The sequence below is a fragment of the Cynoglossus semilaevis genome, chromosome Z (assembly GCF_000523025.1).
Source record: "Cynoglossus semilaevis isolate Cse_v1.0 chromosome Z, Cse_v1.0, whole genome shotgun sequence".
Classification (NCBI taxonomy): domain Eukaryota; kingdom Metazoa; phylum Chordata; class Actinopteri; order Pleuronectiformes; family Cynoglossidae; genus Cynoglossus; species Cynoglossus semilaevis.
In genome coordinates, this window is record NC_024328.1 from 15,581,175 (window position 1) to 15,596,033 (window position 14,859).

General features: G+C 38.2%; 1 protein-coding gene across 3 annotated transcripts in view; it reads right to left on the reverse strand.

Moving 5' to 3' along the window:
• Positions 1 to 116: 116 nt before the first annotated feature.
• cert1 (ceramide transporter 1) overlaps positions 117 to 14,859 on the reverse strand; it is a 27,576-nt gene continuing 12,833 nt past the window's right edge. The window contains exons 4-19 of one of the 3 annotated variants that reach the window (XR_003048895.1): positions 12,822 to 12,929; positions 12,236 to 12,374; positions 11,660 to 11,743; positions 10,874 to 11,031; positions 8,758 to 8,850; positions 8,504 to 8,590; positions 7,268 to 7,360; positions 6,899 to 6,976; positions 6,229 to 6,324; positions 3,807 to 3,939; positions 3,646 to 3,716; positions 3,255 to 3,383; positions 2,931 to 3,060; positions 2,553 to 2,690; positions 1,675 to 1,810; positions 117 to 421 (exon numbers count right to left, since the gene is read on the reverse strand). Coding sequence is in view for 2 of the 3 variants with exons in the window: in XM_008336650.3 (XP_008334872.1) it covers positions 2,563 to 2,690; positions 2,931 to 3,060; positions 3,255 to 3,383; positions 3,646 to 3,716; positions 3,807 to 3,939; positions 6,229 to 6,324; positions 6,899 to 6,976; positions 7,268 to 7,360; positions 8,504 to 8,590; positions 8,758 to 8,850; positions 10,874 to 11,031; positions 11,660 to 11,743; positions 12,236 to 12,374; positions 12,822 to 12,929 (1,527 nt within the window). In the remaining variant the exon portion in view is untranslated. Of the gene's footprint in view, positions 1,811 to 2,552; positions 2,691 to 2,930; positions 3,061 to 3,254; positions 3,384 to 3,645; positions 3,717 to 3,806; positions 3,940 to 6,228; positions 6,325 to 6,898; positions 6,977 to 7,267; positions 7,361 to 8,503; positions 8,591 to 8,757; positions 8,851 to 10,873; positions 11,032 to 11,659; positions 11,744 to 12,235; positions 12,375 to 12,821; positions 12,930 to 14,859 lie in introns of all 3 variants that reach the window. The other 2 variants (XM_008336650.3, XM_008336651.3) reach the window with 2 other exon arrangements.

Below are 14,859 nucleotides of genomic sequence, written 5' to 3' on the forward strand. Positions count from 1 at the left end.
ATTTACAGGACATTGTCAAACTGCGTTACATTTTGTGCAAATTATAAAACGTCAGATATACAAGTTGGAAATATACAAAGTGTAGATTACTGAGAAAATGTCAAACATAAAAATGATAAATGCACCCTCCATAGATGTGGCCTTGGGCTTTTATTCCTCTATTCATCCTTGAATTAACCAATGAGATGCTCCCTGATCTCAAACACCTTAAGACTCATAGGTACTTACATGACTGCAGAAAAAAATACATTAAATGATGAGGTAACATGTGAAATGCTGACCCTCCCCTCACCCCACGATGATAAATGCACAACTGGTGGAGGCTGTGCAGTAGAGAACATCAGAATCCTTGTCCTGGTTATCTAAGGCATTCTTCGGGGCAGTTTGTCACTCAAAGGTCAAAGGTCAGGAGGTCACTGCACTGTAATGTGGAAGATGAAATGTCACATATGGTCACAAAATGGACACAAACAGCCATGATTTGCATTGTCACACAATGACACCAACAAGACATTTAGTTTCAGAACTTTTAAATCTTTAATCAGATCATTTGTACATTTCAAGTGAAATCCATCTTAGTAGAAGTGAACAAGACCACATCACCAGGAGATGTGTCTGTGTTCAGTATTAACCAATCACCTACAAACCAATACCAAGCAGTTGTCACTTTACAAAGGCCACAAATAAACCAAACTCAACCAATTTAAGTTCACCTTCAGATTTTTTTTTTCAACATTACATTTAAACTGATTTCAACTGAAATGTACAGATTGCAGATTAAAGAAAGATAACAAAATGTAATATCTTGGTGTCACTGTTTCACATAGACGTTTTACAGAGGGGTCTGAAAACATTGACATATTTTCCTGATCCTCCAGAAGTGATATTTTGACAGAGAAAACAACGTAAAATGTGTGGAATAATTCAATGCAATGCTCTTCAACAAAGGATCTTCACATCAGTCACTGTGGATGGTCGTTTGGGAGTACGTGTCTGTGGAACACTGTGGTTCAGGAATGTCAATTAACCACAGCTTAGTACCAACAGACACGACATGTTGCATTATTGTTGATTGTGTAAATAAGCTCAGTCTGTGCTGAATCAACTGGGTGAGTACTCTTCAACTCCATTACAAAGCGCAACAGTCAATTCACATTCCTCACATTGATAAACTAAACCAACAATAAGCCTATGTACATGACACTGTGTCTCTTAGAAAGCTGATTTATAACAATCTACATTATAAATACAAAGATTTCAAAGCTCCAGGCTCAGACCCTCCATCAAACTACAGAGAGTCGTCACCAGAGGGAGAGAGAAGGCATGAAAGACTGGGGGAAAAGAAAACAACAACAACAACAACAAAAACACTGTACCAAAACCTCATCCATGCTTTTATCTCTCCACATCTACCCGCCTCGCTCAAGATGGTTAATTTAACAGCAGCAAAACATGGAGCTGTAATACTAGTGATTAAAGCAAATCCCAAAGAAAGTCATGGAGAAGGATTTTTTTTGTAATGTATAAAACAATTTAAAAATTAAATTCTGTGATCATCTTCTTTTAGAAACACAAACAGGAGATGTTTCATCTGCAGCCGTGAACAACAGGTGAGTGTTGAGCTGGTCTGGTGTGACTGGATTAGGAATTAGTGATGGATTAAAGCTCTGAAACCTGTCTCCAGAGGACTCGGGTTCACTCCAGATGATACTGTGTCTGTAGGCAGACATCTGGTCTCACTGTCAGGGGAGTTGATTCATCCAGAGCTGGTTTAATGCTGAACGTCTTCTCCACAGACTGGTCGTCTGACCTGGAGAAAACGAAGACAAGACCAGAGAGTACAACAAATCAGAACTGCGGCTGCAGGGGATTCATTATGTGATCAATTGATTTGATCGTGGTTTCAATACGAATTGATAAGAATCATTCATTGAAAATGACAAACAACTTGCCCTTTATTACAGCACCAGCAGAAACAACAACCACAAAAAGTAGAAAACAGGAATTAATCTATAATAACAACAACAATAACAACAAGAATACAATTATAAAAGAATATATAATATACACAGAGCACCTTTAGATATACAGAAACAACAATATTATGAAAGTATAAATAAACATGTACTTTACATATTTTCTATGTAACTTTATGTGGTTAGGGGGATTTTTTTTGATTTTTTTTTTCATTTAAGCTTTCCTAGACTTTACAGGTTTCCTGCCTTTAAGTCCTCCTGTCATGTGTCTCTATAAGCACCCACATGAAACACAACAGCAGAACCAATGTTTAGTGGAAAGGAGAATCACAAAGCCTTGGTTCAGGAAAACTGTAATTATTAATGTTCTTAATTGATGAATCATTTCAGATCTGAACGACATGGAAAACTGGGGAAAATATAAATTTGAACATTTTCCTCTTTCTGTTCTGAACATGTTGCATTAGGTTAAATAACTAATTACTTTATATCCTGCGGACTGGGCCTACAGTTAACTGTGTTACCACTGCACTCTTATCATGTTTTTACAGCCAGCCAGATGATCTGCTTGCTTACCTCTTAGTGTTCAGAACAGGATGGACTTCCCAGCAGTTTTTTCCTGTACGTAGGAAGTGAAGCGCTTTAGAAACTTAGGATACTCTCTCTTGGCCACAGCTCTGAGGACGGAGGCCGGAGCCCAGCCTCCTGGGTTTACTGCAGATACACAGGAGAGAGACACTCCAACACTGAGGCTTGGTACTGACTCAGGAGAATACATGGTTTCACAGCACATGGTTCTACAGTACCCTACAGTGAGAAACACTACACATTTCTACATTTTATTACACATACTATGGTGGATGTTATGAGATGTAAAAAAATGTAGTTAAATTAAAAATGCTCTTTGTTCTGTTGGCTGCTGTTTTTGTCTTAAGTAAACACTCCATCACGTACCATTGGCAACATAGGTGATCTTACAAAGGATGTTGTCTCTGCTTATCTCCTTATCGCCCTCAGGTGGGCTGACCAGAGTTTGGCAAATCATAGCAACATTGATTTTGGCACGAACACACCTGTTTGTGGGCTATAGGAAAGAAAAAAGGTCACAATGCCTGAATTGCCAAGCATGGCACCAGAGTGGAAATGAGGAAAAGTCAAATCCCTCTTTCTTTGACTATACAAAGGTTTTCACAAATACACTAATATAAGACAGAGGGGTTTACCCCAAGAAGTACGCAATAGTACTGTATGATAGACAGAGTATTTCAGTACACTTACAGGGGCGTCATTGTGGTCCACAGAGAAGTTACAGACCAACCATGTGTCAGGATCATTTTCATTCATTGCTAAGATCTTCCTCATGGCGGACAAATACAGCACATCTCTCTGAGAGGCCGGCCACACTCTCTGAAACACACACAGAGTGTCTTGATGAAGACAGAAGGAAGGTAACAGGATATATTACCTTTGCTTCCACAAAAGGCTTTTTACTTTCTGTCTTCAGCATGTTTATATTCATTTAATTCCACATCTAAGACATTATATGTCTTATTCTAAATACATTTTATAATAATGCATGAGGTCAATTTTCTTGCTTGTGTAATTGTACTGTAACAAACAACAATTGTGCTTCTCATTCTCCATACACTTTGGCAGTAGAAGTATTTACCTTGTGTGTCTGGTAAACAATTGTTGCGTTGTCAGAGAGTGTCTCCACCACATTGAAGTTTTCAATGGTGGCTAAGGAGAAAAACACAGTACACTTAGGATGTTAGACTCTGAGAACCTACAGGTGTAACATCTCACACACTTCTATACAGTAGAACCTACTCTCCCAGTCCATTCGAACATCCGTGTCCCAGAAATAGTGACAGACCTCGTGTCCTGTCACACCCTTCACTGAATGTGTGGCTTTGAGTGGATCCAAGACAATACCATTCTCTTCCACCTCTCTCCTGTACACCTGCATCAGACACATGGCACAGGATCAGACACAAGTATTCACCAGGATTTTTCTAGGACAATTTAAAACATTCAATAATACTAATACCACTCTTCAACTGGAGCGTCTGAAAAGACACTAACTCTAACAACACTCTAACACAACTCAAATGTGAAACTGAAGAGCTGCTCTGAGGTGACAGAAATTTGATTGGTTGGTAGCATCACATGGGACACTGCATTAGCTGGAAGAACAGAAGTGATGTTCTGTTTGCCTTTAGTTAAGTATAGGAAAGAAGAAAAGAGGAATTATTTTACAGGATAACTTGTTTCCAGGACATGACTTTTTTCTTCATTTTCCATTTTGTTTCCTTGATGATTGGTCATTCATTTTCCAGATTTTCCAGAAGGTGTAGGATTTCTTGTTATTTTTTGTTTTAAAATGTGCAAATAAAAAAACAAATTAAAACCTCTCACAATTAAATAAATTGTTTTTCCCATATATACACACGTGGACAAAATTGTTGGTACCCCTCAGTTAAAGAAGGGAAAACCCACAATTCTCACTGAAATCACTTGAAACTTACAAAAGTAACAATAAATAAAAAAATATTGAAAATTAAACAATCAAAATCAGCCATCACTTTTGAATTGTTGATTAACATAATTATTTAAAAAAACAAACTAATGAAACAGGCCTGGACAAAAATGATGGTACCTCTATAAAAGATTGAAAACTATTTGACCAGAGTGACATGATTAACTCAGGTGTGTCCTTCAATTGACATCACAGGTGTTTCCAAACTCATAATCAGTCAGTCTGCCTATTTAAAGGTAGACAAGTAGTCACTCTGCTGTTTGGTGAAAAGGTGTGTACCACACTGAACATGGACAACAGAAAGCGAAGGAGAGAATTGTCCCAGGACATACGAAAAAAAATTATAGACAAACATCTTAAAGGTAAAGGCTATAAGACCATCTCTAAACAGCTTGAAGTTCCTGTGACAACAGTGCCTCATATTATTCAGAAGTTCAAGACCCATGGGACAGTAGCCAACCTCCCTGGACGTGGCCGCAAGAGGAAAATTGATGACAAATTGAAGAGACGGATCGTTCGAATTGTATCCAAAGAGCCCAGAACAACCTCCAAAGAAATTAAAGGTGAACTCCAAGGCCAAGGTACATCAGTGTCAGATCGCACCATTCGTCGTTGTTTGAGCCAAAGTGGACTTCATGGGAGACGACCAAGGAGGACACCACTGCTGAAAAAAAATCATAAAAAAGCGAGACTGGAATTTGCAAAAATGCATGTTGACAAGCCACAAAGCTTCTGGGAGGATGTCCTTTGGACAGATGAGACCAAACTGGAGCTTTTTGGTAAGGCACATCAACTCTATGTTCATAGACTCAAAAACCAAGCATACGAAGAAAAGAACACTGTCCCTACGGTGAAACATGGAGGAGGCTCAGTAATGTTTTGGGGCTGCTTTGCTGCATCTGGCACAGGGTGTCTTGAATGTGTGCAAGGTAAAATGAAATCTGAAGACTATCAAGGCATTCTGGAGAGAAATGTGCTGCCTAGTGTCAGAAAGCTTGGTCTCAGTCGCAGGTCATGGGTCTTCCAACAGGACAACGATCCAAAACACACAGCCAAAAACACCCAAGAATGGCTGAGAGAAAAGCGTTGGACTATTCTAAAGTGGCCTTCCATGAGCCCAGATCTGAATCCCATTGAACATCTGTGGAAGGAGCTGAAACATGCCATTTGGAGAAGACACCCATCAAACCTGAGACAACTGGAGCAGTTTGCTCATGAGGAGTGGGCCAAAATACCTGTTGACAGCTGCAGAATGCTCATTGACAAATACAGAAATCGTTTAATTGCAGTGATTGCCTCAAAAGGTTGTGCAACAAAATATTAAGTTATGGGTACCATCAATTTTGTCCAGCCCTATTTCATTAGTTTGGTTTTTTAAATAATTATGTTAATCAACAATTCAAAAGTAATGGCTAATTTTGATTATTTAATTTTCAATAAATTTTTATTTATTGTTACTTTTGTAAGTTTCAAGTGATTTCAGTGAGAATTGTGGGTTTTCCCTTCTTTAACTGAGGGGTACCAACAATTTTGTCCACGTGTGTATGTGGTCTTTCTGTAACTATTACCTAATACAAGGGCCTGTACTTCATCTATTCCCTGGTAGCATAACAGAATGCTTGAGTTCTTTTAAAACTACAAATGTTATATAATCTGCCTTGATTAAAAACCAAGGGAAATGATTTATGAGCTGCTTCTCTCCTCCACACTAACCTTCATCTCTCCTTCTTCTATCACCAACTGCCAATTGGCATCTCCACCCACGTCCTGTAGAGAGTAAGTCATATGCATCTGTACCATCTCCTCCACCTAGGAGACATTGAGATATTGATAAGCATTACTTCTGTCCTTCACATGTTTGACTGAAGGCATGCTACAGAAAATGTGAAAAAAAGAGGGAAAAATTGCAAAAACTAAAGTTTCACTACATTCTATAATACACGCAAGCATGCAAATAATGCATGCAAATTTTAAATACATATAAAATGTTTGAATACAATTTTAAATTTTAATTTAGGATGAGCACTAAATAAAACAATTTTTAGTTTCATCCATGATGCTAGGAATATTGATAATACAAACCCCATTACCAAAAAAGTTGGTAAACTTCCTAAATAAAATCCAAAAAATCATAACCACATTGAATATAGAAAATCATAGTAATTCAAAATGACCAAATAAGCACAAGCGCAGTGAATAAATTATAGTTTGTCCTTTGAATAATACCTTTATGGAGTCCACTAAGTTTTCTGTAAAATGGGGTTTGTATAAAATATACTGCAAAACAGATGTGGAGAGACGGGTTAGTGAACATCTTCATGCTAAATCTGGCAGTTTACATGCGCTGCAGACACCGGTGCTTCTCTGGTGATCAATACAATACCTCAGTGCTGAATCTGTGAACATCTTCTGAAGCACTGAGTAGCTCAATGGAGGACAGGGAGGAAGAATGGCCATGGGGCTGTGAAGCAGGAAAGAGGTTTGCAAGAGAGAGGAACAGGTGAAGCAGCACACCAGTGCAGAGAATCACAACTTAAGACACTAGTAAGATGTACAGATCCTACAGTAGAGTACAGCAAATGTTGCTGGAACACAGAAGCACATGTCATTTAAATATCCCTGGAAAGACAGAGCAGGTCAAGTGACACTGGTTGAAGGGCAGAAAAGAACAGGATGGATGAGTTGCAGAAAAGAGGAGGTTTGAATGAAAACATGCTCAGAATGTGAAGAAAATTAGAATTATCTCAGGAACCTTGTTGGCCAGCCGGTGTGTGCCAATGGTGGAATAGACATCTCCAGGTGTAACGGACGGTGGTCGGGATATTCTGACTTTCTCTGACTGGCTCTGGAAACATTCAAGAGAAAAAGTAAGTTATATTTACATATTTACATTTACTGTTGAATAGGACAATAAATACTGCATATCCTACAAATGATTCCTTATAAAAAAAAATCAACATATTAAAACCAATTTAACTACTAATGTAATGATAATATATAATAACAATGTACACCTTTTCAAAAAAAATTAACCTTTACAGTGCATTAACATGGGATGTTTGACAACATTGTCAAATTTACAGTCGATCCAAACGACTTGAGTGGAGAACTTCTGTAGGACACACAACACATACAGAGCTCATTTTTTAAAAATGGGTTTTCTATAGGAGAAAATAATTATGAAGATAAATTAAAGCTAAAACATAGTCACAAAAGGTAATGAGGTATAAAGAGACAAAAGTCTTAACTGTTAAAGACAACTCAATCATTTCAAAAACATAGCCAGAAGCTACAAGTTAGCCAAAGAATACTCTTGACTTTAGTCAAAACTGTTGGTTAATAAGCTAAAACTCTGCCACGTAATAACTGAAACTTAGTCAAATATATAAAGTGCATGTACTGTCACTAAAATACAGAAAGTTTAAACCAACATTGGCCAAGTCAGTGGTTCCCTAACTGAGGAAGAAATAGTTTTGAATGTCTCTCCATAGGCTTGGTAATAGTGCTGTAAAGTAAAGTAAATCGTTTCACTGTTCCACTGCAATTACAATATCCGGCTGCACCGCAGGTCACATTCAGAGTCTGAAGGGAGTGATAACAATTAAGCTGAGGTTTGTAGCTGTTAGTACAATGACGAGATTTATTCACAATGACTAAAGTAAAACACCCACAGAAGTGTCTGGTGAAGAACCAGTTCTTGCTGGATTGAATTTCAAAACACAATGAGAGGCAGAAATGCCTTGCTTAGAAACTGCCTATGACTGATTGGAAAATGTACGTAACTTTCTCTTTGTTGAGAAAATTGGAGGAAGACACACACACACTCTGAAGTTATAAAATAAGGCAAAAAATATAAACATATGAAGCATAAATACTAAAGAAAATATTAGATGTCCTTTTACATATCATGTATAAATGTTTTATACTCCAGAATACTAGAAAACATCCAGATTTTTCTGACTTGTGTGAATTCCGACATTTATCACACCTGCTCTTCTATCTTGTCTTGTCTGTCCAGCTCTGCTTCCACTGCATCAAAAAACTCTTCTTCATTGATCAGGCTGTTTGGCCCTTCCTGTGAACAGACAATAACAAATTTATTTTTATGTTTTATTTATCAACTGAGAGCAGCCTAAAAAATGGCATGTTTAAAATAATACACTTGATGCAACTCTTTAGACTAAGTCAATGGATCATTCTATTTTGATTTATACATTTCAACATGAACAAGTCTGCTCTTGCCTCATAGTCTGGGCCTCCGTAGTGTGACTTTTTCTTCAGTTCATTCACAGCACACTTGTAGGCATCTTCTACCCTCCTCCTCTTCTCCAACTCCTGCAAAGGTACAGACACCACAGTGAAATATTGTTAGAGTAGAGTGGTGACATAGAGACACAAACTCAAATGACTCTGAACATATGAGCTAGTCATAATACAATATCTTTTAATACATTAAAAGACAGACATGTTTAAAAATCAGAATACACTCCAGAGACAGAAAAACAAAACAATATTTCTATTAGAAACAACTAAGCAACAATCTAACTAATTTACAAAAATGACCTGAGTATAGGACATGGGATCACATATACTATTACACTGTATACATTTTGCTTTTGTTGCTTTTGTTGGTGGAAAATAAATCCATGAAGAGGCAGTGATGCCCCCTTAACAACCCCAGTTCCTGTCACAACCCAAGAAAGAAGTAAATTCAAATGTTGGGGAGGGTAAGGATCAGTCCCAGGCAAGTTTCGGCGGAAACTCAAAGTTTTGGAGATGGTCTGTGTTTACAAATGCTTAACCTTTATTCCTGTATAATCTACCTGCAAAAATCAAGCAGGCTAAAAATACACACAACATAAGCCTATCGTTCAATTTAGTCAATATCTTAACAAGAGGGAAAGAAACAAACAGTCAAAGGTAAATAATCCAAGTGTGAAGAAAAGTGTGGGCGTTTTAACATTTGCCACAGTAAATAGTAGGTGATCCTGTCGCCAGATTTATTTAACAGACAGAGAGACATACTGCAAAAAAAAGGCTGTCCGTCTGTAGAGGTATCCATCTCTGTGTCGAGTACGTTAGCAGCTGTGTCTTCCTTCTGAGCGAGGGCTTCCATAAACCGCGAGCCGTAGTCATTCTTTAGTTTGATTCCTGTGCAGGTAGGTGGTGTATCTTCTACCTGTGACCAGGGTTTCTATCTGCGACAGCAACTATGTCCCGACTCCACATTAGTAGCTAAATTTGACAAACAATCCCTATGAACTTATAGGCACTGACATAGTTTCTGTCAAACTGTCTGACTAACTCTGTAGCTTTCCGGCTTTTGAAAGGTTTAGGGTTGGGCAGCACACCTTTAGACACAGAGAAAAAAAAGGAAAGAAACCTGTTTGACAACTGGAGCTAATCAGGATGTCAGAGTGAGCAGTTCTGACAGGTGTAAAATTACACAAGCAGGTACGTTGTAAGGATCTTGTGTCATTCACAATAAAAAATAAATAAAACAAAGTTGTTAGATTTAGCAGAATCTAGTGAGGTAATGTATGTTGTAAATCTATACACCACCATTACTATCTAATCATGTAGAACATACTGTAGTCTCCTTTTATCATAAAAAACAAAAGACATTTAATTTTAACCTATATGTAGAATGACACACAATGTGTATGCCATAATGTCACTGTGAATCCATCCATTGTTTAAATACAGTTAATACACATGATGTCATTTGCTCACAATGTTTATCCAAAGCAGCTAAGGCTTAAAATACCATCTCAACGCCCAGCATGCATTTATGGAGGCTTCAACTTGCATCACACCAGCCCCACTGAGCACAGAGCACTAAGTCTACGGCTGACAAGATGACTGACGATCAAAGCAGGGACTTCAGACAGATTGAATACTAAACAGTTTAAAATGAAAATGACCAATTCCTTTGTATTACTCTTTGATTTTAGAGTATTTGCTTTAATATTTCCTTAATTATTTTATTAATGCATTTTTTTCTTTTTATAAGCAGTACCCTGTCTTAGTGGTGTATCCTGGTATAAAGACTTCTGTTATTTGATGCCTAATTTCTGAATCAGAATCAGACTCCAAACATTCAACCACAATCTCTAGGCCCATTTAAAGTTTCAATCACTACGTCGAGGGTAAGAACTGTTATTACACTCCAACAGTAAAGTATCGAACGTTTTCAAACACAATAGGAGGAACAATTCCTGCCTCTCCTCAGGCAAAGAAACACTTATACACAGCTCAGACTGGTGATGGGTACACCCATATAGGAAACTGCTAGGTTTTTTACACAGTGAGCAACAGTTATTTCATTTTCATTCATGTGTTGAGCATAAGAACGGACCTTGTCCAGTCTTTTCTGCCAGCTGTCCTCTCGTTTGACCATGAGTTCAATGCAGTGGGAAAGGGTGGACAGGATGCCTGCTGTCGTTGCCTTGAATGTTATGGCTTCACCTTTAAAGTCGATGCCATTGATACCTTTGGGACTGGACGGAGGAAATACTGGCGCAAAAAAAAGCAAAAATTTACTTTTAGGATTTTTAAAGCAAATTACATTTATGTTTAAAATGTAACATATTCAATTTTAATTAAGCGGTTAACCTGAAGTTGAAAAAACACACCTGCCCTCTGCTGGTGTAAAATAAACCAGCTAGGATGCAAATCAAGTAAAAAGACCTAAACCCCTACAGCAGCTAAATCCACATTTAAAGCTAATATTTAAAGCATAAGTCTTTCTCAGAAGAGATTCTCTTCCCTAGATGCAAATGACATTGGAGGTTAAGAAGTAAATGATACAGATTCCTCACTTTAACAACTGTGGGCTTTTTCTTCCTAACAAACACAAAAGCAACAGTGTGTAAAATGCAAATCGAGAAAAAATGTATTATCAAAGCAATACTTGTGAAAAGCAAACTAACATGAAAGAAAACACAACAGGCTTTTCACATTGTACACATTTTCTGTGAATATAACCATCTGTGCTGCTGATCTGCTAAATATTCATTCATTAATTTCAGGGGTTTGGTGCATCTTATTATTGTCGCTGGTTTAATGGGTAAGAAAAACACCAAAAAAAATACCTATCCCACTTGTCAATTAAACTTGAGAAAGTATGTGCATGTGTTCTCACATTTCTCTTTGCTGCCGTTGTTGTTGTGATTACATTCTCCATCAGGTCTTGTGTTGGTGGGAAATTCATCTTCATCATCCTCTACTGTAGGACAGAGAACAATGGCCAAAGTTATTATAAATATATAATAAACTATAATAATATGTTTATATATATGTAGTGGGAAATATTCTGCTGATTATGCAGATTATAGATTATAACTTACCATTTCTGAAATGATGTTTAAGACAATGTCTATTTTTTAAGATAAAATCAATACGTTAAGCTACATGCTCATTAGCAGCCCAGGTTAAACAAGGCAAACCACTAAGTGCCCTCTAAGTGGATATTGATTTCTTTTACCCTCTGTAATCAGTTTACCAGCCACTCTCTTACTATTTGTAGACCACGTTCACTATGTAAAAAAGTTTTCTTTCCGTGAACTTTAATTTCTGCCAGGAAACATCAAGGCTAACCCTGCCATGTATTGATACACTGATGTAAAAAAATGAACATTAACTGATTGTTTCGAAAAAAGGTTTTTTTTCAAATCAAATTTAGTATCAGTGCCATCTGGGTGTCAATAGCATGCATTACCTTTGTCCCTCTGAAATTCATCTTTAGAGACAGCATCAGCACAGGAGTCAAAGTATTTTTGCAGGGTGTCCACTTGTCTGCATAGAATGTCTCGAAAGGTTTCCATTTCTGCTAACTTCTCACACAGTCTGTGACCTTTCTGAATACAAACAGAGATGCAAATAAACAAAATAATTAAATATATCTCAGTCGACAGGCTGGTGATAGATAGATAGATAGATAGATAGATAGATAGATAGATAGATAGATAGATAGACAGACAGACAGACAGACAGACAGACAGACAGACAGACAGACAGACAGACAGACAGACAGACAGACAGACAGACAGACAGACAGACAGACAGACAGACAGACAGACAGACAGACAGACAGACAGACAGACAGACAGACAGACAGACAGACAGACAGACAGACAGACAGACAGACAGACAGACAGACAGACAGACAGATAGATAGATAGATAGATAGACAGATAGACAGATAGATAGATAGACAGATAGCACTTTATTAATCCCTCGGGATTTAGGCAACCACAAAGTAATTATCAAAGTCTCATCACTGATGATAACAAAAAACGTTTTACCTTGAAGGAGGATGTGGAGGTGGCAGACAAGGCACTGGCTGCTGAGGTGAGAGACAACATGGAACCATGACGCCTCAGACTGGTTTCTGAACCATAACCTGACTCAGCCTGAAACACAAGTGATGGACAGAATGTTAGAAAGAACAGAGAAGAAGCTTTAGTAATGAACTTACTTAACAAAAGGAGATTCAGTGAGTGGAGGGATGAAAAGATGACAGAATACATTAAAAGAAATCTGCTCTCTACATATAAACAAAACAGGTACAACAGAGAAAAACAGCTTCAAACACAAACAATGTGTCTGCAGCTCAAATACACTAGGGAGAGCTGCAGAGTGGCCATAAGATCACTCCTCTCAGTCAGTAGCAGAGTTATGCTGATCTGCAGCAGAGCAGAGCTTCCACCTACACATAGAAAATAGTCTGTTGAAAAGAGACTGCACTGACAGATGTGCTAACAGTGCTAACTGCTGCTGAAGAAACATCTGTGAGCAGATCCCACATGGTAAGAAAAATGGCTATAGACCATGCACTACACTTCTCACACTGAATTACAAAGAAAAAGGCTGCAGGCCATATCTTAACTCAGGTCTTAACATGTCTACCATAAATATTAGTGCAGTGTAATGCATTAATGATTTGACATTTCAAGTCAGAAGTCTCTACCATTCATCTTATCTGCCGTCTGTCTAATGTGGAATGTTTCTTTATGTGAGCTGCACAAGAACAGTGTACAGTAAATAAACACAACCCCTAGGAAGTAAAATAAGCGTAGGTGATATTAATAGACTGGTAACTTATTAAATACATCTGATTTAACAAATAATGTGCCCAGCTCATGGATACTGTATTTTTAAGCAGGCAAAAGTCCTACCGTTTGTTGGTAAAGTACCTTTTTGGTCACTGTGTTTATTGTGTATTTTAAAATGAAGATAACTCATTATCCTCTCTCACCATGGCTTGTTGTGCCCACGACTTTGTAATGAACTTGTGATTGTATTGAATTTTTTTTTAGAGTTTTAAAGTACAGTTTAAATTTCAGAAGCAAGTAACCATACAGCACACAAATATAGAAATGTATTGTGCTGCATACATGCAGGTAGACATTAATTAGCTATATTGGAAAAGGTCAAACACACATGTAGCCATTCATGCCATCTACAATACAGGCATACACATAAAGACTTCAGCAGAAAAGGTTGGGGAACAGAAAGCAAAGCAGCATTCCCACATGTTGCAAGCCCACCATTCGGTCATTCCCACAGCCAAAGCAAAGTAGGACACTGTTGCAGTCCTGGTAGTTCCCTGGCCAGAGCATGGCTCAGTCACTCCCTCAACACCCAATGTTGAGACAATTCAGGGGCTTAAATCCCAAACTCTTGTTTCCTTGGACACACCTTGCACACAAACAAAAGGGAGGAGAAGCTGAGAGGAGAAGCCACACAGCTCAGCAAGTAAACTGATGCACCAACAAGGAGGGAAAACAAGGGTAGAATAGTGGCTGTCAGAACAGATGCAGATACTCAGTTGCTCCATGAAGCAGAGGAATTAGAGAGACAGAGCAGGAAGGTAATTCCATTTCAGTGTGAAGCAGGTCTGCTCTCAGTCACTTCCTCTGCGGGGACACACACATACACAGCGCACAAGACCTTCACATGTGCCGCAAACGTTTGTGTGACATAGATCACACACCCTGATATGGGATAGGTTTTCATTCTGTCCGTCTTTACGTCCAGCACCAAATCTCGAACAAGAAGCTTCGACTATGTGTGTCTGCATGGAGGCGAGGTAGTGAGACCGAGTGCATGCATGTGTGTATGCATTCTAGAGGAGAAGAAAGAGAGGAGGAGAAAAGCAAATGCTTTCCAAGACTTCACTGTGTGGTAAAGTGCTGAAGTAACAAATGACTACATGGGCAGACAAGACAGAAGAGAGGAGAGCCAACAATCTCCAGAACTCCCATTTGACTTCTGTTTAATTACTCTCCATTTGAAATTACACGTTCTTGGATGTGGTATGGGGATTTTGACTAAACTAAC